The sequence below is a fragment of the Fukomys damarensis genome, unplaced genomic scaffold (genome assembly GCF_012274545.1).
Source record: "Fukomys damarensis isolate Sample0158 unplaced genomic scaffold, DMR_v1.0_HiC HiC_scaffold_14, whole genome shotgun sequence".
Taxonomy (NCBI): domain Eukaryota; kingdom Metazoa; phylum Chordata; class Mammalia; order Rodentia; family Bathyergidae; genus Fukomys; species Fukomys damarensis.
In genome coordinates this window covers 36249927-36274708 of record NW_022900926.1, presented here as the reverse complement: position 1 = coordinate 36274708, position 24782 = coordinate 36249927, and the positions used below count along the sequence as shown (strand labels likewise).

At 45.7% G+C, this 24782-nt stretch overlaps 1 protein-coding gene across 1 annotated transcript in view; it reads left to right on the top strand.

The window, feature by feature from the left end:
• Positions 1 to 24782, top strand: part of Kif25 (kinesin family member 25) — a 43436-nt gene that overhangs the window by 15127 nt on the left and 3527 nt on the right. Inside the window, exons 6-10 of the mRNA XM_019209893.1 lie at positions 3032 to 3120; positions 4896 to 4932; positions 14615 to 14682; positions 15551 to 15625; positions 23564 to 23740. Of these exons, the coding sequence (XP_019065438.1) occupies positions 3032 to 3120; positions 4896 to 4932; positions 14615 to 14682; positions 15551 to 15625; positions 23564 to 23740 (446 nt within the window). The remainder of the gene's footprint in view (positions 1 to 3031; positions 3121 to 4895; positions 4933 to 14614; positions 14683 to 15550; positions 15626 to 23563; positions 23741 to 24782) is intronic.

Genomic DNA, 24782 nt, shown 5'->3' with positions numbered 1-24782 from the left:
ACAGACCTGCGGTGGCATGAAGTCACACTTCAGTGACACTGGACCAAAACTGCAGAGACACAAGGGGGTTGGAGGACAGGAGGGAAACCTGAGGTGTGGTGGCTTCAGCACAGAGGGCAGCAGAAGCCATAGCTGAGTGGAGAGACCATCACCTGGGATTGCGTGTCCTCCTTCCCTAGAAGCCATTAGCTACCCTAGCTAATTGGGAAACAGCCATGGAGAAGGAGAGGGTGTTAGTGTTGAAAGGCACCTTTGGCTAAAGGGCCACACTGAAGCCTCGCAGGACATAGATAGGTTGGGGCTACATCAGCAAGTCTGAGATGACCAAGGGGTCAGGCTGACAGGAGTGTGAGAGAGAGAGAGGTGGGAGAGTATTGTGTCAACAGCCAGGAACCCAGAGCTCTCTCTGGCAGAGATGTGCTGAGCCCTCCATGGTGTGGGGACCTAACCTCCCCTGCAGCCTGTCAGCTTCGTTGCTCCCCAAGAGTCCAAGGGTGTCTCCTTCACTTTCTTGGAAGGTATGGAATCTGCATTCCCAGGAAAGGTAAAGCTAAATCCCAGTTTACCAACGTGAGGGGCCCACAGCTGATAGCTGATGTTAGGAGCCTTTCTGGGAGGTGTGCCTCCTGTGGTTATACTTTAGCCAGCCTCTCTAGGTCCAGCTAGAGAAGCTTGCATTTCTGAGGGGCTCTCTGCTCCCTTGCGGTGACCCTTCTTTTGGTGATAGACATGCCTGAGAGCAATTCTCTCTTTAAGAACATTTTCTCATATTGTTCAGTACCGAAAATATTAACAGAAGTCAATTATTGGGTACTTACTTTGTGCTGGACACTTTTAAAAACATTTTGGTCATTTATTTAATCTTCATCGTAGCGCTACCTTTCTGTATTGAGAATCTAGTGATGAAAGACGAAAGTTAGGTAGTTGTCTGCAAGCTGTAGCATTCATTATACTGGGTGGGGGTAGGCAAAATGAAGCTACCTAAAATGGGTCAAGTCTACTGCAGAGCAATGGATTGCAGGAGATTCCAAGAGTGCTGAAATCAGCTGAGGTCTCCTGGTCTCATCTGTCTGGGTCCCCGCATGGAAAGCACAGAGACAGGCTTGTTGGCTCAACCTCTGTGGGAGCCCAGGGGACACCTTGAGAAGCCACACGGTAATTGGTTAAAGTCACTCACTAGTTTTCCAAGAGAAACGAGCTGGTTTCCAGCTTGGGAAGGCACACACCCAAGGCTGAGTAAGGGGAAGGCATACAGCTTCTGCCTCCTGTCAGGGTCAGGGGTTCCCACACCAGTGTCCAGGGATGTCCTCTAGGCTCTGCTCTGGCCCTTTTCAGATCATTATGTTTCTGAGTGACTTGGAGATGCGGAAAACACGACTTGTTATATCTGGGAATGATCAATTTTGAAAGGGATGGATCAGAGTATTGCAAACTATTTCAAGACACCAGAGGACTAACTGAAGCTGACTTGGGTTCAGAAAGCGAGACACAGGATAGATGGGAGAGACAGGCAGGGCTGAAGAATATCAGGGCTCCCAGTAGTGGCAACACTCTGCTGAGCCAAGACCAGTTTCAAGTAGAGGTATAAGTGGTAGAGTTAACCGTGTTATTATTAGCCAACCCTCTCAGCAACTTCCAGCAGAGTGTGAGGGACGGGCTATGCCTCCAGTGGCAGTGCCCTTGACACCAGGCTTCTCTGTCCATGTGCTGGTGCCCAGGTGCAGGAGATGGGGCAGGCCCTGCCTGTGGGGGTGGCACCTGTCCTCTGCAGATGGGATAGCTGCTGGGTCTTGCCTACTTTCTCCCATCCAGTCCTACTCTCCTCTTTACTGAAGGCTGTCTCCTCTCAGGTGCTCAGTGCAGCTTCCCTCCCTCCCCTTCTGAGCCTTTCCCATGACTCTTGGTCTGGCTTAGTGTACTTTCAGGTATATGTAGACTTACATATGTGTGAAGGGTCCCCCTCTTTCCCCTAGTATGTCAGCATGACCAGGGAAACTGGGCAGAATCAATGGCTCCCATAGGGTTGGGTCCAGGCCTCTTTGGGAACAAGATGCCTATTTGCCCATGACTTATATGTTGGATGATGGCCCCCAGCTTTGTGTTTGCCTCAGAACTGCTAGGCATGTGAGGACTCTTCTGGGCTTCGCCACTGGAAGAGTGGCAGGGCCAGAGCAGCCTCAGCCCTGTTCATATCTGCATAGGACCCATGCCAGAGAGGAGCTTCTCACTTGAGACACAGCACTCAGAGGGGTGAAACCACGCTGGGTGGATCTTAGCCATCTAAGGACACTGGTGGGACTTTGCTGTGACAACAAGGGCTGGTGAGAACTAATGAGAAAGCAACAGCGCCTGGAGAGTGTTGTCCCTGAGCTCGAGGTTCTGACAGAGCCATGTGGAAGAATGGTTGGCGTCTTTACTGTGATCTCACATCATAAAGGGCATGGGTAGGAGATGCCAGCACGGTACCCGGGGGCAACTTCCCTGTCATCAGAGCCAGGAAAGCATAGCCCAGCAGGATTTTCCTCTTAGCTCTATGGCTAACTTAATCACTATTTTGAAACATGTTCATACAATAATAGAAATGTTAGATTTATTAGTTCCTCCTTCTGCCCTGGTGGAGTGGTTCTGCCCTCATACTTGGTTCTTTGCCTTCAACCTGGCAGGATCACATCCTAGAGGAGCCATTTGAGGAGGGTCAGAATGATGAGGAACAAGGTGAAATTTCTGAAATTCTACCTAAAAGGCCTAAAAAAGTTAGTCCATGATGCCATTAATGTTCTCATTGCTAATTACTGCCTGATGAAAATCATTTGCCAAGGAAACAGATTTGTTACATCTGAATTTTAAAATGCCGACAGAAAACACTGAGTGACAAGCCCACACTGCAGGGATTTTTCCTCAAGTCCAAACGAGCACGGTGCACTAGTGATCCCATTTGGGGAAAAGCTGCTTTCTACACATCCTCTGCTAGGGTAGGTTTGTGCTCGGTCTTGTTCCTGTGTTGATGGTTGGAATCTGTTTATCCTCACAGGAGCTGAAAGGAAATATCAGAGTTCACTGTCGAATTCATCCTTTGTTGCCTTTGGATACTGAGCTGGGCAATCCAGATTCACAGAACGGGTAACTTGCTGTGGCACCCTTGTGTAACTGTGTGTGGCAAGGTATAGATGTGGCATGAATTTCCATGCCCCCTGTTTTCCCAGCCCTAGGCCCTGGTTAGAGCTCCAGGTCTGTAGGTGAAGACTCTCCTTCAGGGCTGCGCTGTCCCTGTGGAACACAGCCTCAAAGTAGCTAGAGTATCCCCATGCACACAGCGCACCCAAGAGTTCTGCTGCCCCCGTCTTCAAAATTTGCTCCTGTCCTGTTCAGGGAGGTGTTAAATCAAAAGGGGCATCCCTCTTCCCTCTTACCTCCCGGAAGGACTCCTCAGAGACACAAGAAGGTGATCAGAATTGACTGCAAGTTTGGTGGTGGTCATGAGTAACACAGGACTCTGAAGTTCGTTCATGCAAATGTTTATTTGATACAGTGTGCTTTTATGGGGGGGTGGTACTGGGGATCGAACTCAGGACCTTGCACTTGTGAGACAGGTGGCAGAATCACTAAGCTAAATCCCCAGCCCCACAAATGTTTATTTGAAAGGCAGGTTCCACGTAACTCTTGCTTCTGTTAATTTCCTCACCTACCTGCTCCTACTCCCAAGGGTGCCCACATCTTCCTCACCTACCCAGGCTGGTCTCTTCAATGGTCTGCTTTCTGTTCAGAGTTTGGTTTCTGTTGCTCTTTTGGTCTTCGGGTCCCTTCTCTTACCCTGTTCAGGTTTTGCTCCTCTTTAAGGGCCTGGCTGGGGATGCCATATTTACACTAGACGTTGACTTCAGACAGTCCTCAGGAACCTGTGGGTCAGTCCCAGAATGTGAAACAATCTCTTCTTGATGATGATTGAAATTTGTTTTATTTTCAAAGCATTAGGATTTTCACTTTTTGCTAGGGATGATAGGAAATACACTTTTTTGATTGGTGGCCACTTTTCATTTATCGAAGAACTGAAAATAGGGAAAAACAATGTAATACATTAATTGATAGTTCTCAAATGGGTTAAGGTTTGTTGAACTTGCTGTTCAAATAGTATGTACTGATTGCTTTTGTCATATTGTTAATCTGTGGCAAATAGATGTAAACAGATGCAAATAAATCAGAAATTCCTTTGCTCAGTTCCTTTGAGACACACTGCTCCCAATGCCCTTAGGACTGTCCTGTCCAGCCCAGAAGAGACTTGGGAGAGGCTACATAATGCTTTGGTTTTGCTCTTCTGTTTTTCATACTCATTTAGTTTTGTTTTGAAACATGTTGTCCTTTTTCACATTCCTGATTGCTTCCAGGAACTTAGGCTCCTAAAGGCACAGACCTTGTAATTTTTTTGTGTCTCCAGTGTTCTAAAGCCAGGCTGTACAAGTGGGAGTGTAAATACTTTGCAAGTGACAACAGTATTGCTGGGTCGCACATTGAGCACATATAGGAGGGTGGGATCATGGGTAGAAAGAAGACAATGGAGAAAAAACTTCAAGAGAAGATAAAGGAGAGAGGGTGTGGTAAAATAAGACTAAAGAATAAAGAAAGGATGAAGCCAGCGTGGCAAAGAATGGGTCTATAGAAAAGACACATGGATACAGGAAGAGGCCAGGAAACACATGAGAAAGAGTAAGGAATGAATCCATAGTCCAGAGAGACAGAGGAATGGTCTAGAGAGAGAGAGAGGAATGGGACAAAGAATCAGAAAGCAAGAAAGCAGTGAAGGCATGCGAAAAAATAAGAGTGTTTTAGAGTTTGGATATTAGGAACTGAGAAATTCCATTGATTGTGGAGAGCCTCTTACACTTCATTTACCCCCGCAGCTCTGTCTCCAGAGAAGTGGCCCACCCTGTGGACGAGGTGAGTAGTCCTACGTATTCTCTTTACCGAAGCTTCCTGCTCAGGTGCCTGGTGTTCTCAGAGATTTCCACTGCTGACAGCAACTCAGGCAGAATGAAAAGAAAATGATTTCCTCCCTTACACTATGCTGTCTTGGTTAACAAGGACAGATTGTACTTCTTGATTTCTGCTGGAACACAATTAATAAAGCATCTCTTTCACTCTCCTCATGAAAAACCAGCACCAGGTCTGCATTCTGTGGGAAGAAGTTGCTTGACCTGCATTCATTTTCAGGCCCAAAAGATCAACCTCTTGTAAATTGAGTTCTAAAATTTAGAGCCTTAAGAAATATCTTTACAAATATAAAAGCAATGAAGTTAAGTATGAAGTTTATAAGTTTGACTTTGAAATTGTATGATTTTGTTTGCCCTTAAAGCCATCACACTTAGTTATGTCCACCCTGGGCATAGCTGTGTCAGCCCAGCACCCTTCTGTGGTCTCTAAGGAAAGGGTGCTGCTCAGATGACCCTCATCTGGGTTGGAAAATGGACAAGAGGAGCCAAGAACCCTCATGTGTACAGAGAGAGAAGCACCAAGCGTGATGGCTGTGACCTCAAGACGCAGTGTCCACCATGAGGGACTCTAGCCGATGGTAGGGGAGGCAGGAACTCTGCAAGTAACTCAAGCAGACTGAGACATGTAATCATATTTAAAACCTTCGAGTTTGTAATTATTTTTTTTTAAACTCTGATGCACATTCTATAGGAAACATTTCAGGGCAAATGAGTAGCTTTGGAGAAAAAGTTCTTTATAGATGATCCCAGTTGGTAAATTCAGAATGAGTGATGAAATTGGAAGCCACCCTTTGACACCCATGAGGAGTTGTGACCCTGGGTCTCTGACACCAATGGTTGCTGCGGCCCTTGGGCTTTGGCTCTGTGGCCCTCTGGGTACATGACACTGCCTTCTTGGGATGGGGGATAAAAGGACAGGGCTCCTTATGAAGGACTTCTGCTCTAGTCAGGTCTCCCATCTGTTTTGTTAAAGGAAAGAGCCACATCCAGAATGTGTATGTTCTTTAGGACAAAGGAGGGTTTCTCTAACAAATCAATAACATTTTAAAAAGGGGTAAGAGGAAGGCAGTTGCTGAAGAGGGAGACATAGCCATGATGTCAGCCATTGCAGGGCCTCATTTGGAGCTCAACTTGAACAAGCCAACTGTAGAAGACATTTGCGGACATGGGGAGTTTGTGGTGTGTGCAGTGTGACTGGAAAAAGGACTTTTATCTCCCCCTCACTGTTGCTAGCATGCCTGAGCGTTAAATTGGCATAGGACAGGTTAGCAGGAGAACAGTACACAGATTTACTTAATATGAGGTTACAGGACACTGGTACAAAGCTTTGTACGGAGGTGACGACCTAGAGTAGTGATAGAACTTGAGAGCTTTCACACAGACTGAACCGAGAGGAGACTAAGGAAGACAAGACATGGGAAAGCAGGGCCCAGCTCAGCCAGCTCCTGCTGTAAACCTGTCCCTGGTGGGATGTTTCTTCCTGGGGGTTTCACCACCTGCTATCAGGGAGAAGGTGTCTTCTTTTGCCTGGTGCTTTCTCAAGTGCCTTTAAAGACAATCTTCGTGCCAAAGCAGCATATTTGGAGTAGCCTGTTCTGCCACTGCTAGCATTTGAATACGGTTTGAGTGTATCCCCAGAGGTTCACCTGCTGGTGGCTTGGTCCCAGGGTGGCATATTGGGAAGTGGTGGAACCTTTAAGAGGCACTGCATCTGCAAAGCGATGAAGTACCTTCTAGAGGGACCCTAGTCAGTTCCCCTAACAGTGAGAGCCAATGAGCCAGCCTGCTTAAATAATTAGTATTGCTAATTCTGAATTTAACCTGAAGATCTCAGGCCATATAGATTAGATCATTTTGAAGATATTTTACCTTGACTACTATACATCTTATTCATTTTTTAACAAGGTCTATTTTATCTGAATTAATCTATTGTATACCATAAACTAGCAATTCTTTTAGTTAATGGGCTGCTGGCCTTATTATTATTATTTTTACAAACAGTCCAAGAAAATTGTTAAGCTACATTTAAAAATTCCATTGACATTGTCTCTTCAAATAAACACTTCAAAACTTTCCTTTTAGAGCATTTTTTTCTTACTGGATATGTATTGCCTCAAGCAACAGTATTGCTGAGTGAAGCAAAAGGAGGCAAATGAAATCCTCCTTAGTAATGGAACCCTGACCATCACCTCGCCACTGCTCACCCTCCATAGCCAAGCCTGAGTGTCTACAGCTGTGTAATCGCCCATCTTAATCCTTCTGTAGCCAGTGAGCCTGGCTGGCCCCCAAGAGCTTTCCAGAGGCTGGAGGCCTGGCCAAGCGCTCAAGGAAGGCTCACTCCTGTTATTAGCTGCATTTCTTTGTTACTCTATCCATCCTCTGAGCAACCTCTCGAGGCCTTGCAAAATTCCACTGAATCTTCAAATTCAGAAATCTGAGTCTTCCCATATCTTACCCAACAAAATAAGATAACATTTCTCTTGATTGGGCATTTTGTATTATGTGTAAGAAAAATCAGCGAAATTCAAATTGTTCATTAGACCTGCTTGTTGAAGGACTTGGTATTGTGAAATCTGCTGAAAGAGCAGGTCATCGGTTTTGTGACTTTGCAACTCTTGGCTCCCACATGCTGTTTTTATTTCCAAAAGTCTAAAGACTTGCAGTTTGCATTTGATGTAACATGGCATTTAATTTCAATTAGCAATTTCTTCAGTGCTGAATAGTTTTGGATTCATTCTATATAATAAGATCTGCCTAGGATGGAAAGTAACTGTTGTCTCCATTGGTATCGCTGTCTTCAGGTTATTTCCTTGCTTTTTTTTTTTTTCATTTAATTTACATCTGCTTGTTTGATAATCAGATATAGAACAGACTTTTCTGGCTTTGTATCAAGTTTTTGCTGAACTGTCACTTGCCATTCTCTATACTACTGACTTTTAGTTACTGACTTGAATTCCTGAGTGTAGATGTTAGAGCCTGTTGATCAAATTACTTATCTCAATGTCAAAACCTGTTTTTGGAGAACTACCCAAGGACACTGATGGATTTGGAATGCTAGAGAAGGCTCTTAAATGGCTGGATCTGGGAGTCCTTCTCGTATTACTTGATCTTCTATATCTCTGGTCTTCAGGCCTTGAACTCCCATAGCCAGGACTGCAGGCACCCAACAGCAAGGTGGTTCACTCAGAAGTGCAGAGCACACCCAGGCCCTCCTTTCTGTGGCACCTGGCCTGCTGTTGTATGGAGCAAAGGCTGAGCCAGCTGTGTCCCTTCCTGGTCCTGACCCCTCCAAATCCCGGTGCCATACAGCCTACACCAACAGTTGGGCCTCTGGGCGTGGTTCACATACTTTTCAAACCAAGACCATTGAAAGAGCCAAAGCTAAATTCTTGAGTTTCTCTTTGGATCTACTCTTCCTTTTCCAATTCAACAAGTGACAGCACCATTTTCCCAGGTCACCATTGATGGTGACCAGACTTAATCCTTCACCAAATTCTGTTCATCCTACTGTGAACATCTTTTCTGTCTGATTTACTATTTCCATCATGGTGAGGCCATGCCTTCTCCTAACTGCCCATGGCTGACCTAGCCCCATGTTCAAGTCACTTCTTCACTGCATCTATGTGAAGTTACCGAAGGCATCGTGCACCCTGAATTGCACCTCTTTCTGCCTACCTGTGCTTGCCTGTGGTCTCCTCCCTGTCTCAGGGATTTTGCCCAGCCTCTCCACTGAGCTGGCTCACCTGCTCTCCCTTTTTCTGTTTTCAACATAAATATCTCTTTCTTAAAAAGCCTATCTTGGGATCCCAGTCTGTATCAGGCCACTCTTGTTGCCAATCTTGTTGCCTCTGTATCTTTTTTTCAGGGTACTCAGCGGGTCTTGATAGATTTATTTGTCAGCTTATTTGCCAGTGTGTCTACATCACTGGGCCGTAAGCTTTCAGGACAGTGCTCTGCCTCTATTTACCATATAGACTCAGGAAAGGTCTGGAAGGATCCGCCATCAACGCAGCTTATTCCATGGCAGGCACTTCCTGTCCATATGGGGATGGAGGGACACAAGAGAACAGAGTGGGCTGCTTTTCATTAAGACGTTTCAGAAAGTGATCCACTTTGCATAAGGCCTCTGGAGTTTCTTTTACAATGAAATTCCTTTTTCTTATTTGATGTGTAATCTAAATCACAGAACCATAGACTTAATGAATTATACAATGGTAAGGCACCAGGGCCACATGGTAATATAGAGGAGTAACACATGAAAATAATAAATGTCATTGCTTTGTGAAGAGTCCACCGACAAGGGGATATTGTCCTGTGAACTTTCACTAGTCCAATAGTGAAGCAAAGCAATTTAGAACTACTGTGTCAGTTCAGATAGCTCAGGAAAATGCACCATGTACCTAATGTGCATAAAACAGTATGTGACTTGGAACTTGCCTTCCCAGTTATCACCCACACAGTCCCAGACATCTGTGTTCCTCAGTCATCATGAAAAATGCAAGAAGGATCAGTTGGCGTTTGGTGTCCGGTGTGATGTATGTCAGGTTTATCCCACAATCTAAGCTGTTTGACATGGAGCAGAAGGTAGATTTGGAAAGAGGTGTTGCTTTCCTGGTCCTGGGGAGGAGGGCAGGGATGAGAGGTGCATTCCTCTCTGTTCAGAGAGAGAAGAAGAGCTCAGAAAAGTTGAAAAATCTGACATATTGACCAGGAGCAACAGAACCCGCATTCCCAATTAACCGGGGAGACAAACTTTAAATGTGTGAGGAAGAGGGTGTTGCCACCCCCTGCTGAGAATCCTAGTGCTTTGGCACTAATGTAAACAGAGCTCCATCCTTTTCTCTCCCTTAGTTTGTTGTTGAACAACCTTGGCCTGAGGGCCTGGGCATTTCCTGCAGTCCAGTTTGGCTAGCAGCAAATTTGCCTTCCAGAACAGCTCACCTTGTTCCTGCAAGCTGGCAGGTATACCCAGGCTGGGGGAGTCCCCAGGGAGAAGGTGTGGAGAACTTCGCGGAGAGGTGCATCTAGTCCGTCTCTCACTGTGATGTCCACAGTGCTGATGATCATGCATGTCATTGGGGTAACAAAGCAGTGACGTCCACTCTGGCACCTATTTTCCTTTATTCCTTTTATTCCTTTCCTGGAAACTCCTGAAGGAACACCCCCTCCCCCACTGTGGTTACTGAGGGTGCAGTCACTTCGGGTGGGATGGATCCCTGTTCTCTCCCAGGTTCCCCAGCATGGGGAGCATGGGACATCTGGACCGGTGAGATCATGGATCTGCACACCCAGTGTCCAGGGTCTTCCTTCTCCTCGTCATTGTCTGATGGACGCTGACGATGCTCTGCCTCTGCCAGGGAGGATCATGCAAGGCTGCATCCCAGCGTAGACTGCTGAGTGCAGCACAGTCCCTGTCAGTCGTTCTGACCTGGGCCTCTGGTCCCCACTCAGTTCACAGTGAATTGTCAATGCACTTGGGTTTCTGCTTTTGCCATCTGGTTGCTCTGTATATTTCTAAGTGTAGAGAAGTAAGGTGATCCAAAACCTTCGCCTGCGTATTTATTTTGATACTGCAACTACGGAAACTAGAACCCAGGCAACAACTCACTCTGCCTATGTGACCCTACCATCCCAGCTGCCCCCTGAGTAAGTTTATCACTCTTTCTAAATTATGTATTGATGGTGTCTTGTACTGAATGGAAACAGATATTCTTAACATTTATAAATGACACTTGCACATATATATATAGGAAATTTACATAAGATTTTTCTATCCACAGATGCTGCTAAAAAGTCATTGGTTTGTTTTAATTATGCTTTCTGAGACTTTTTTCTTGTCCTACCTGTGATGTGCTAAGATTTATGTGTGTGAGCCCATCTTCAGGGTGACATGAGGTGCAGGCTGGCCACACCACGGGCTGCCTTCCTTCCTTTTTCAGGCTCAGTGGCCTCTTGGGCCATGGTTCCCTGGTGGCACCTCATAGGCAGGCACTGCTCCTGTGTGCAGAGCCACAGGTGTGACAGTGAGTATTCTGGCCCCCAGATGGGATCAGGGACTGCCCCCACCTGTGAGCACACCTAGGTTCACATGCACAGTGAAGGTGCCAGGTGGTTCCCATCTACCATCAACTGCTCACCAGGCAGTGACGACTCCTGCCTCATTCTGTGAGCAGATGACCAGGGAAATGCAGGCCCATGGAAGTTGCTTCTGAACCTGAGCCAGGTCAAGGCTGGTAGGGGCAGCTGGACAGGTGTGTGAACAGAGTTCCCACGCTTCCTTTTGGACCCACAAGGCATTCAGAAAAATGTGAAGATATAGGGATTAAAATTTACTTGAGGCTCCAAGATTAATGATAGTTTTATGCCCTACACACTTGTAAAGCTATTCTAAGAAACTGAATATCCATGTTTCCCAAAAAATAAGACCTAATAAGAAAATAAACTTTAGCTGTAATTAACAACTGGTCATTACCATGTTGATGGCCAGTGTCATACAGAAGATTATACCTTACTATTCCCTTGTTTGGTGGCTATTCTGTAACGTCAGGCTGATTGGAGCTGGCATTTTTTATCTCTAGTTATGTCTTATTTTCAACGAAACATGGGTAGACAAAAAAATGGATGGTGAAAGACTGGGAATGCAACTCAGTGGTTGAGTGTTAACTTAGCAAGCTCACGGCACTGGATTTCACTCCAGCACTGGGGGGTGGGGGAAGGGAACACCTTGAGAAAAGAGATGATAAAGTACCTAAATGTAAGGAAAACAACTTTGTTAGATTTAACTCTGACCCAGGCAGTCATGAGTGTTGTATTGAATCCTGGAGTCCAGCGAGTGCTGTGATAAGGTCTATGCTCAGTCGAGGCCTGGCTTCCTCCGGAAGTAGCTCCACATCAGGCAGCTCCCACCCTAAAAGGCTCAGAGCTGTAGGGCCTGGAGTTTGAAAGTTGCATAAAGGAAATTGTTTTAAAAGCTGAAGGAAGTGACTCCTGTGTTTGAGAATAAGGGATATTTAGTATTGTGGAAGAGGAGATTTTTGAGGGAACAGTTAGGAAAGAGCATTTAAGCTATACTTGGAAAAATTAAACATTGCTTGTGGAATTGTTTCAGATGTTTAAAGTGTGCTGATTACACTGGAACGAAAATCTAAAAGGCTGTGGGGAGTATTTTGGACACTAGCTTGCTTTTATGGCTTTTTATGCTCCTTATATGGTGTCTTTTGAGCTTTGAGGCCAGGCCTCATGAGCCTTGGCTTTTTCACTTGTTTTCCTTTATGATTAAAGTGCGGGCATTAGAGGCAAGCAGTGTATGTGTCCTGTGCAGTTCATCGTGGGGCTCCGGGGTACTCCTGGCCTCACACTGCTGTCACAGACTGTAGGAGGAAGCTTGGTTAGAGGCTTGTGGGGGTTCTGGTCTGGACGCCGGGAACTTGCAGGCCTATTCTTCTGGCTCTTCAGTGCACGGGTCCTGCTTCAAGGTGGAGCTCTGGCTCTTATCTCTTATTTGGGAGCTGTGGGTGTGAGGAGAGCTGTACACACCCAAAGGTAGCACTCCTGGGGCAGGGGCTGCACATAGAGCATACTCAGGGGGTACTCTGGAGACATGTGCACCCAGTGAGCGTCCCTGAATGAGTCTTCGTTTTCATAGAGACATGAGCAAATAGCAATGGAATCAACATCTCTGTCCTGTGAGGTCACCTCGGCAGCTGTAGCTATGTGACAGTACAAAGTGCATTCACCCTGCCTTCCTCCCCTCCCACGCTGGTCCCTGGGGATAGGTCCACCCACCGTGTTCCTGAGACTTTTCCTTGTGGTGCTGGATGGCCTCCTGGCATTAGAGTTCGGTCAGAGCTTGAACTGAGTGCTCAGTGACCCCTTGCTCTGTAAGACCTGATTTTTTGTGTCACCGCCCCTTGTTTAATGGCATTTTGGAGAGTTTCTACAGCAGTGATATGAAGGTCAAGAGAGGGGATAGTTGGGGTGTGGCACTGTGGGAGCAGCCAAGAGCAGCAGACAGAAAGAGCAGTCTGGTCAAGGTTTCAGCTATAATTGGATAGGTTACTGAGGCTGATAGTGAATAATTTCTTCATAATATGCTTGTGTAGGCTTTTCACACTTCGACAAAAAATACTTGACAAAAATAACTTAAAGGAGGAAAGATTTATTTTGAGTGATAGTTTCAGAGGTTTCTGTCCATGGTCAGCTGACTCCATTGCTTTAGGCCCGTGGTGAGGCAGAAACATCCTGGCAGAACAGTGAGGTGAGGAAAGCTGCTCACTTTGCAGAAGCCAGGATATAGAAAGAAGGAGAGAGCCAGAGAGCAAGGGGCCAGGGATCAGATATAGTCCCCGAGGCCACACCCCTATGACACTCCTTTCCACCAGGCCCCACCTCCTGAGTATCTATTTCCTCTAAATAATGCCACCCAAAGATCACCATTGAAATTGACCTTTTCAGTGGGTTAATCCACTGTGAAGTTAGAGCTTACATGCTCCATTCACCTTCCAGTCTTCCTACCTCTGAATACCTCATGAGTCTCTTAGGGAGCATTTTGGATCTGAACCATAATATCACCATGCCCAGATGCATGCCTGACACTCCAGTGGTGTTTTTCTCTGCTGAAAGCAAGGCTATCCCATGTGCCAGAGCCAGCCTTGGGAAGCAGAGAGTCTTAAGTATGTCCAAATGGGTCAGTACTGTGCTCCAGCCATCATGGTGACTCTCTTTCAGCAGTAGATAAAGACACGTGACCACCTCTGGGACAAACAGATCTCAGGTCCTACTTGTGGCCACCCAAAACAGGCCGTGTTTCCAGCCTGTGTTTATTATTACAGGCAGTCTCCTCTCCTCACCTCCCTCCCCACCTCATACTTTCTCTATGTGTATAAAGTCCCAGTCTGGAGACAGAAGGCATCAAGCTGGCATAATCCCAGTATCACTATGGAAAAGTCAGGTGCTTCTGGGTATTTCACCACTGCAATTATTAGGGGTTTTTGTTTGTCATTAGTTTTCTCTGTGCTACTGTTCCTTCATGAATTTGTGTTTTGTTTTAAAACTGGAACCAATCCAGGCTCATCTTTCCTTTGCTGAAATGAAGCAAAGCTAATCCATAATCCTTGCTTCTTATACACAGTATGTTACTGAGGAAAGTAGCTCTGCAAGACCAAGAGTTGCCAATGCTTGAACGGAGGCATTTTAGCTTTTCCCTTCGTAATTGAATAATTCTGCTGCCTGAGACAGGACTGCTCTAGCTGTTGGACTCCTATACCTCTTCTGATTGCCAAGTGCCTTGCACATTGGCCTGCGGGCCAGTGGCCCCTTGACCCGTCAAGTCTGCCTCAGAGAGCATGACCTCCTCCCCTGTGTCAGGGGTCAGCAGCCCCCTTCAGAGGGCAGGTAGATGCACAGTCTGAGGCCATCTGGCCATGGTCTGGATTACCCAGTGCTTCCCTTCAGTCCAGCACCCATGTGCCATCTGTCAACAAAGGGCTCTGTGTGCTCCAGTGAGTCTCTGTTGACAAAAGCAGGCAGCAGCTGGCTCTACCCTGGGGCTGTCCTCTGTCAGCCCCACACAATGCTTAATTAATGAATCTTGGCAGAGAATGACTGCTCTGTTTCATCTTTTCTATTAGGAAACAATCCTGGTACAGTGTGATCGTCCTGGCCATCCTTTGATTAATAAGACATATAATTTTGAAAGGTAAGTGCTCTTCAAGATGCAGTACAGATCCAAGATATACATTAAACATGCAGACTTTGCATGGGAGTTTATTAACCAAAGGCACCACTCATCCTACTGATTAATTGTGATTATAAATAACCCATATGTCAGTCTCTCAGGTAAATCCTCATTCTCACATATCCAGGTGGTTAATAGGGCTTTGTCATGGCAACAGCAATTAAAGATGGGTCTCAGGCCTCCCTTGAACCTGGTCTTGGTATTGTCCCAAGCAGCAGCTGGGAGGCCTGTGAGGTCGGAGAGTTAGAAGTAAGGTTTGGGAAGCAACACATCTTCCTTCCACCACCAAAGGATGGTGAAGGGACCCAGTGTGAGGCTCTGCCTGCTGTGCCCTACTGCAGAGCCTGAGGACTCTTCCTGTCCCCCAGTGACCACTGTGAGTTCATGGGCTATGCTGGAGATGAGCAGGGCCTCCTCGGGGTCTCCGGCTCAGTGCCAGTCAGCACCTGAATGAGGAGAATGCAAATGTAGCAGAAAGCAAGTGAAAACCCACAGAGCTCACACTGCCTGGAGCACATGAGGTTGGGGCCTTGTCTCAAGGAGGGCTGCCTGGCAGAGCTGGAGTATAAGCCTCCAGAGGATCCAGTGGCTCCCTGGTGCCACCCTGCATCCAAGTGCCTCTTAAATTTTATAGCAAGGTGCCACAGCTTCTGCCCTTTACTTGTGTTCATGAGAAAGCACGAACATTGGCTGGTGTTGGACACGTGTGTGTGTGTGTGTGTGTGTGTGTGTGTGTGTATGTAGGGTGGTGGTGCTTCCCCAGGCATCTGTGCATGGATGCAAATGGCTTCTTTCTTCCTTTAATGCGCTGCTTCACTTTGTCTCCCAGAGTCTATGGTCCAGCGGAACCTCAGACAGCAGTGTTTGCAGATGTGTGCCCACTACTCACATCCCTCTTAGATGGGTGAGTTAAAATATTTTTAAGGCCAGTTATTACAATTGCATTTAAGTAGTGTACACACAAACCTCATTCATGCTATAGAATAATACAGGACTGTCAGAGGCCGGGCATCATGTGACACAGCCATGAGCAGCGTCAGCTCTGTGTCCATCGGGGAAAACATCTGTGCCCCTGGAGAAGAATCAAAGTGCTTTGAGGAGTAGCTGTCATTTGGGTGCATGTGTCCTGGCTCCACGCTGAATTTCGTTGTGCATGGACTGCAGGCTGCCACAGCTGCTCCCTTTTTTTCTCTCTAGTGTTAGTTTTGCACTTCAGAGTTTTTAAAAAATCTGTTGAAAATGCCAGCATCAGATTGGGAAACTTCCTTCTGGGAAACAGCCTTCTATTTTTGGAAAACACAACTACCAATTTTAAAGGCAAGGGGCATAATTTAGAAGTAAATATCTTTAGCAGTAACTACAACTAGTTTTGTATACTGAACACCACAGCCAAGACTGTCTACTTTAGGGTATTTGGAAGAATCTCAGTTTTGCAAAGAAGTCTATATCAAACTTCCTGAACAAGACTTATTTGTGTTTGCCTAGCAAAGGCTTTCGCACAGCCCATCTCAAGAAAATAGAATCTATAATTACTACATTGTTATTTTACACCAGTGTGCTGTAAACCCGGGAGGCCTGTAATCTACAGGCTGAGGTCATGTCCTCCTCACGGCCCACACGTACACAGCCAGTCCTCCCGCTGTCAGTGACTACACCTCCTGCTTCACCTTGGCTTCTGCACCCACCCAAAATACTTCCTCTGCTGAAAATGACAAAGGTGTCGCAGAAGGCACTTGTTAAATGAGCAGGTTGCAGAAATGAAAGAGGCATTGTGGTTATAGTGAACTCTGCCAGTCTTGCTGTCCATCATAACCTAAAACAGATGGCATCATTAAGGTGCTGCTTATTACGGTGCTCAGCTTTCTTTGACCCATGTTCACAGGACATTTGAAGATCCATAAGAACCATGTATGGACCATCTGCTTCAGTGTGCCACTCAGTGGTAAAGTGCTTGGCTATTATGTACGAGGCCCTTAGTTCAGTCCCCAGCACTGCAAAACAACAACAACAATAATAAATAACTTTTGGCAGTCAAGGACTCCCAGGGGGAAATACTCATTTGGTGGAAGCTGGAAGAAATGTGAAATGTGTGAGAATTTTGACAATGCCTTGAGCCTTTTTGATTTTGGAAGAAAATTATGCAGAATGACAGTGACTCTGATCTGCTCCGCCCTGACGTGGTTCCAAGATCTCGGGTAGAATGTAACAATAAACCTCAGAGACAGGCTTCCAGGTGTCCTGCCTTTTATATCGCTGTTCTGGGTGAGAATCAGACATAGATCAATCCGAATATGTTCGTAAAACCATTCTATCAAAAGAATCACATTTGTTTGACCTGAGGCAAAACAGGAAAGTTTGAGTGAAGATTAATGAAATCATAACCTCTGTGCTGGGTGTAATGACACACATCTGTAATCCCACCACTCAGGATGCTGAGGCAGGAGGATCATCCTGTGGTCAAAGTCAGCCTGTGCTACATAGTGAGCTCAATACTAGCCTGAACTACATAGCATGACCCTGTCTCTATCAGTGAATCAGAACCTCTGAGGTGAGGAATGAGGGGTATGTGGATCATGGACATTCCCTAGGTAATTCTCACCTGGGTTGGGCCAGAGCAACCTGCATGATGTACCTGACAATTGTGGGCTGGGTTGGCCTTTAGGGTCAAGACAATCTTATGGTTGAGAATATAATTTTAGATTACAAACTAATTTCAAATATTCTTTCAACTGTTTCTAGTCTTCTCATTGGTATATCTTGTATTCTGTGAAATAAACTGTTGTCTGATAATCACAGATGTAGGACCAGTCAACCTTGTCACATGAGAATATGGAAACCCCATTGTCCTTTGGGTAGCAAGTATAAAAATTATATGGTTATCATCTAACTGTAACTATAGCCAGTAATGCTACCAATTGGCTGTGTATATAATGGGGAAAATTTTTGTTACATCAAAGGAAAGTATGAAAGTGTTTATATAAAACATTATATACAGCAGGCCCAATTTTATGAAGGTCAGCTTACATCAGGTGTCTCTAAGATTGCACTGAATGTTAATAAGAAGTGGGAATCTAGGAGAGACTCACTAGGTTATAACCCTGGTAAACCGAGGTGGCAAAGGGTGTAAGCAGCCATTCCAATGGAGAATGTCAAACAACACAAAGTAGGTACTGATGAGACACATGTTGTATGTGTGAAGCGAGTATAATTTTATCCAGTATGACATATAGCAAAATATCTATGCAGCAGATGGAGACTATAAACAATAATTATAGTGGAGTGAAAATCTAATCTACATGGAGTGGTCACAGGGGAACCTAGAATGAAGTGCACCAAGTAACAGTTTCTCCCAATATCGACTTAGGACTGTAGCCCCCGTCTGTGTTTTGCCACTCTGAGTCATGTGAATTTCAGGTACAACGTATGCATCATGGCCTAAGGGCAGATGGGAAGTGGGAAGAGCTACACCATGCTGGGACCAGAGCTGCCATCAGATGCCCACAGTGACTTGGGAATCATCCCCAGAGCAGTTGAGGAGCTCTTCAGGTAACTCTGATGGTGATGGCAGCCAAGTGCTGAACAGAAATGAGGGATAATGTGAGTCCTATAGAAAGCCACAACTGGACAAAGGGAGACACGTTCTCTTGTCAATGACATTTAACAATAGTCCTGGGCATTATTGCCACGAAAGCCACAAGTTCTCACCATAAATGTATGGTGGAAGTCTATTATTGGGATGAAACCCCAAGTTAATTCCCAGGGTGGAGGTTTTGTTCCAGAGCAGGAGCGAAGGGTGGAAAGGCCTGTTGTCTTTTCTTGCCACCCCACAAAGCAGTCTTATCTGCCCTTCTTGGCCCTTCCAGCAATTTTTTTTCCCCATAGAAGGTCTTCTGTCCCATTACACATCCCCCCAGAGAGACCCACTGCCTTTGTCTCAATTTCACTAACAAAGTGTTCCTAGAAAAAAAGAAAAAGCAGTAGAGGTTGGTAGGAGGGTCTGGAATGATACTGCATCTCCTGGCCCATTGCTTTGGCTCAGTCACTAGCCTCAGCCTTTTGGTGGTCATCTTCCTGTTCGCACACTGCTCTGAACAAGCCTGGGCTCAGACTGAGGTTAGACATTGCATATTCTCCACCAAACTATTGGCTGTCAGCAGCAGACCCACCTGCAGCCAGTGGTGTGGTGCTCCCACTCCTGAGATTCACCCAGAGATTGCTCCTACTCCACAGTTTCTCTCTGTTTCCTTGCATAGATGGCCCTTTCATGTCCTAAAACCAGCGCCAGAGCATGACATAAGAACTCTCCCCACAGCCTAAATTTTGGTGCCTCTTCAGGATAGTAGTATTTAAATATTTGTGCACATAAATAGATGTTCATCGATTTACACGTTATAGGCCTCATCTTGGGGTCTCAGCATCCCAAGACACTTCAATGCACGGCTGTGTCACAGAAGGGCTCAGCAGAGTCCTACTGGACCTTACAGGTTACTGGTGCCCAGGGAGTGTCCCCACCAGGCTTGGTCTGCTTGGCCAGGAGCTCACTGGCTGCAGATGAGAAAATGGCAAAACTGATGGTAGTGGCATCTTCTGGGAAGAGGGACGTGAGGAGGATAGTGTGGAGGTGGTTTCTGGGACCAAGGCCCCCCTCGGCCCTCACGGTAGTTAGATGGCTTTCACCTTGTGTTCCCCCACTTGCCTACCCACATATTTCTCCACCATTGTAAAGAACCTGCTTGGGGCAGCCTCTTAGCATCCGTGCTGATCGCGCCAACAGTGTCAGAACGTGAAGAAGAAAGCACAGGTGGCATAGATCGTCAGATGAGAAGAATCCTAAATAGACCTTTCTCAGGAGAACACATACAAATGACCAATAGACATAAAAAATCCTCAGCGTCGCTAATCGCCAGGGAAATGCAAATCAGTTCTACGGTGAGATCTTACCTAGTAAGAAAGGCTGCTACCTAAAAGACTAAAGATAAGTGCTGGCAGGGATGTGGAGAAACGGGAGCCCTTGCACACCCTTGGTGAGAGTGTAAATTAGTACAGCCATTCCGAAGCAGTGTGGAGATTCTTTAGAAAAATGAAAAATAGAACTGTCATATCATTTGGCAATCCCACTCCAGGGTGTAGAGCCAGAGGAAATGAGATCAATATGGGGAATCCACACATCTGCACTCCTGTGTTTATGCAGCGCTATTCTAAAGAGCCAAGAAATGGAGTCAACTTGTGTCGATCAACTGATTGGATAAAGCAATGTGGTACATAAACACCATCAAATACTATTCGGCTGTAGAAAAGAATGAAATCTGTCATCTGAGCCAACGTGGACGGAACCTGGGAAGATTATGATAAATGAAGTGTGCCAGGCAGAGAAAGACAAGTACCTTAAGACCTCACTCATACGCGGGATTTTAAAAATTGCTGTCACTAAGGGTAGAGTGGTGTTTGTCCAAGGCTGGGAGAGCATAATTGGGAAGAAAGGAAAGGGAGAGGATTCTCGGGGGATACTAAGTTACAGTAAAATGGCAAGAATATGTTCTGCTGGGCAACTACTGCACTGTAGTGTGAGTAGAGAGAGCGGTAACATTCTGCATATTTCTAAGGCTACAAAAAGGAGTGTGAATGCTCTTACCATAAAGAAATGATCAGGGTCTGAGGAAATAGATTCAATTACCTTGATGTGAACATCACGCAATGAATACATGTATTGAAACATCACATGGTGCCCCATAAATATGTAACATTTTTATATTTTTTAATGTATCAGTTAAATTCAATAGCTAAAAGTAATTGAGTAATAATTTTCCTTCAAGTTAAGCAAACTTTTAAGGCTCCAAGATAGGGAGTTTGGGAGACACAAAGATAGGGCTAGAATGTGGGAACCAGGAGGAGTAGTGGGAGTGCAGTGACCCACTCTGCTTGCTTCTCAGCCTCTGGCAACAGGGTTCTGCGGCACAATGCTCAACCTTGACCCAAGGGAGGTGTGACTGCAGCATTTCTCAGAGTCTTTTCTCATGTATCTCACTGTGGGTAGAGTGAGCTTATAGGACTGGCTCAGTCTGCAGTGGGATTTACACAATACAGAGCAGTTACGCAGAGTTTATGCACGGTAGGTCATGCTCTGATTCTAGAGCTTGTGCTCAGGACCAAAGGGTCCCGGGAGCCATGGAATGCAGGGAGTGCTGGGAAGAGATGCTGGTGGCATGGGATTCTGTGGTAGATGAGTCAGGAAAACATCTGGGCTGTCAGAGCCATGAAGAAATGGGATTCTCAGCTTCACTAAGCAGAGGATCCCATCATTGATAAGTATTTACATTACCCCACTTCCACAGAAGGTCCAAGTTATCCTTTAAATGATTTTAGTCACAGGGCATGCAGTGCTAGCATGCCATATCCTAGGTCTTCTGTAACAGCAGTGATTTGGAGTGCCAAAATTCACCAGGAAGAATTTGGAATCTTCTTCCAGCTGAGACCAAGGCCCAGCATCCCCCAGCCTCTCTTTCTTCATCTGCAAGAATGAGAAACAAAGTCCAAACATGCCGGCATTCCTCATTGCTAGAGACAGGCTCTGGGAAGAAATATGTTCAGCCAGATACGTGGGTGAGCTGGGTGTGCCCTAGTTAAAAAGTGAACAATCTGTCTTCCCCAAACATGAAACCACATCAGGCATGGATAGCAGAGAAGCCTTTATCCTAAAACACATTCCTTTTAGATGGCTGATATTACCAAATGTAGGCACTGATAATGAAGGCAACCGTGCCATTTTAAATAAAATAAAACCCCACCCTTGGGATTCTTTCCACTTCCCATCGTCTCTTGGCTGCTGACACTGTAAGAGATCAGGAGATTGATCCCCTATTATCCTTATCAACTAAAATGTACCATGTGTTTGTATGTAAGAGCACCGTCAGGCAGAAGTAACACAGAAATGCATGTGATAAACCTTTCATCCTTAAAATGTCTAGAAAGGAGATGGACCTGCCACTATGACCCACTGGGATATGTGTAGGAATCAATGGATGAGGCAAAAATGGCCAAGGAGAGACTGGAAGGAGGAGAAGTTACTACAGCCCTATGCCTTCTGCTGGAGCCTGGCCTGTATATCCTTGTGAGAGCCCAACACGGTTTTTATCACGCAGAAACCACACTTTGGCACTGTCCTGCACTCTCCCAATTTGGGAGGACAGGGAAATGTGAAATCTGTAGCTTAGCTGAGTTTCTTTTTCACTTTTCGGTCTTCTTGGAAGAGTCTCTGCAAAATGCAATGCCAACAACAACCCAGATTTTAACACTTACTTGAGAATTTCACTTGCTTTTTCTTTTAGGTTAGTCTGTTGTTTTTATATTGCTTATTATTTGAAAATACCAAGAGCCTATTTTATTCAAAACTTTCTCCAGATCTGGATAAAAACCTCAGCCTAGCAAAGCTTCAATAGGAAACATCCTGGCTAGACTTTTCCTCTAGTACAAATAATGTCCAGCCACTGGAGGGTCCTGGCCTGAGCTCAGAATATGAGCAAGAGCAGCACAGGTCCAGATGAGTTGATTTCACAGTGCAGGAGAGAGGAAGGCAACAATCTTTGCAGCTTCTCTGGCCTTTCCTCCTGCAGCAGCTCCCTAGGGTGGAGTTTTATCAAAGGGGCAGAGCAAGGAGCTGGATGGGAGGAAGGAAGCTATCTTCTAGTGGTCCCTTCTCCCTTGTGGGATTATGGTGTTTTCCCCTCTAAGTATATTGTGTCATTATTTTTAAATTTCTCTACAGCAGTTTCAAAACATGAAACAGAATAAAACATGGTTTTTTTGAGAACCTGCAAAGGGTTTTTGGAGGTCACAGGAAGGTCTTGCTTGGGAGACACAAGTAGCACTGGTGTAAAGAAAGGACTTGGTCTTCATTAACACAGGACATACAGCAACAAAACTCACTCCTGGCAGGTGCTGCAGGTCCTAGGGTCCTGGCATCTTGGTGTGGGCTGTGTTCTAGCAAGACTTGGGTGTGTGGCTCCTGGTCCAGGCTGTGACCTCTGCCACTGCCACACTCAGCTGAAGCAGAGGCAGCTGATCTGAACACAACTCCAGTCAAGTAACTTTGTTCAGAGACCAACTTTAAAAAAATTTCAGGACATAAACAGAATTAAGATATGTCATGTACAGGTACCCATTCCCCATGATGAATGGAATCATTGTGGACTTCTGGGAGCACTGCGTTGTAGATCGCTATGGCCATTCCTAACTCACTTCTTCCCATGGAAGAGGCAGGGCTCCTCAGCAAGAGGCCATGGTGGAGCAAGGCCTGGCCAAGAAGAGGACTGTCCTCCTTCCCTCATGCAATTCACCAGAGAAACATCAGTATTATCTCCTGCAGACCCTAGCGCTCTCCCTGTTCCAATCATCCAGCCCCTTTTACCTGCCCCTGCACTTGCCTTACCTCTACCACTATAAATAAACACGTGGCCATTTGCTTGGTGGTCTTTTCCTCCCATCAGGAGTTAGAGCCCCACCTGGCCCCTCCTACACCTTACATGTCTTGGTCTGTCTTTCTTAATCTTTCACTGTCGTTTCTCATTCAATGAACCCTTCTGCCACTCCAGCATGGCAGTGGACTGTAATAAAAATCTCTTTTAAAAAACTAAACCTTAGTATGAAAAGTAAAAGGAACTTAAATAGTACTCCCTTACTTGTGGGTGACCTCAATGCTAGTAGATTCACCTACACTGGTCGACTACAAGAGTTTTACTCAGTATCCCCAGGGCTGTGTCATCTGGATTTGGAAGACTTTTTGAAGGTCTTTCTGAAGGCTCATTGGACTTCTCTAATGGTTAAGTTCCTGTGTGTGTTTCCCCAGGCTTATTTCAGAAAATCCATCAGGAAGCCCAAATGTGGATGTTTCCATAGTGGAAGTTTATAACAATGACATATTTGACCTCCTGGCCAAACACAATTCTACAGTGTTGTCTGGGGTCAAGGGTGAGGTGGTGACAACCCAGGATGGATGGACAGAGGTCCCCCTGCTGACCCACAGGTGAGTGGGCAAGGGACCGACCACCTGCGGTTCTGAGGCAAGGGCTTAGCCCAGTGTCTTCCTGGGAAGAGTGCTGCTGGGTCAGGGCTACTGAGCCATAGAACTGTGGATTGTGAGTTTTTAGGGCTTAGTATGTGTTGCATAATTGTCAACTTATTTTAAGAATTATATTTTTTAATGGTAACTATGTAGGGGCGATAGGCATGTTAATTATCTGGAATGTGATAATTTCCCAATGTATATGTTAATCATAAACTTACACAGTTTTTATATCAATGATATCTTAATAAACTGTTCAAAAAAAGCTGGAGCTGGAGCTCAGCGGTAGAGCACTTGCTTAGCATGTATGAGATCCTGGGTTTCATCTCTAATAGAGAGAGAGAGAGAGAGAGAGAGAGAGAGCTGATTGGCACCCAGAGTTTTTACCTCTCTGGTGTGCCTGGAGTTGAACTGTGTATGCTGAGATTCCGGGACAGCAAGGGAAGGGCCTGCAAGCTATTTTAAATGTTTCAAAAACTCAATGGAAACTGTCTTAGTCACTTCCCTTGTCACCATGACAAAATACCCAACATTCAAAACTTAAAGGAGAAGAGGGTTTTTTTTGGCTCCCATTTAGAAGAATCAGTCCTTGCATAGTCAGCAGCTTGAGGGAAGGGCATGGCAGAAGCATGGTGCTCGCCTCATGGTAGCCTGGAGGCAGAGAGTGAAGGTGAGGAGGTAGGGAGGGAGGCCCCATTTCCTGACACCGGGGCCAGCTGTAGCAGCCCCACAATCCAATCACCATCCACAAGCACCACCTCTGAGCACAAGAGGCTTTGCAGGGGTAGGAGGATCTAGATATAAACCATAACAGAAACCGTACATTTGGTTGTGATATTTCTACAGAAAGTAACTAGAACTTGGAGCTTGGACAGGAGACCATGATGAGCATGGCTTTTGCTGATTAAATCTGACCAGCAGCCCATCTCATCAATGGAAAGGGGAAACTGGCTTAAACTTTCATTTCACAAATTTGATTTTTTTTTTTTTTTTTTATCATGGA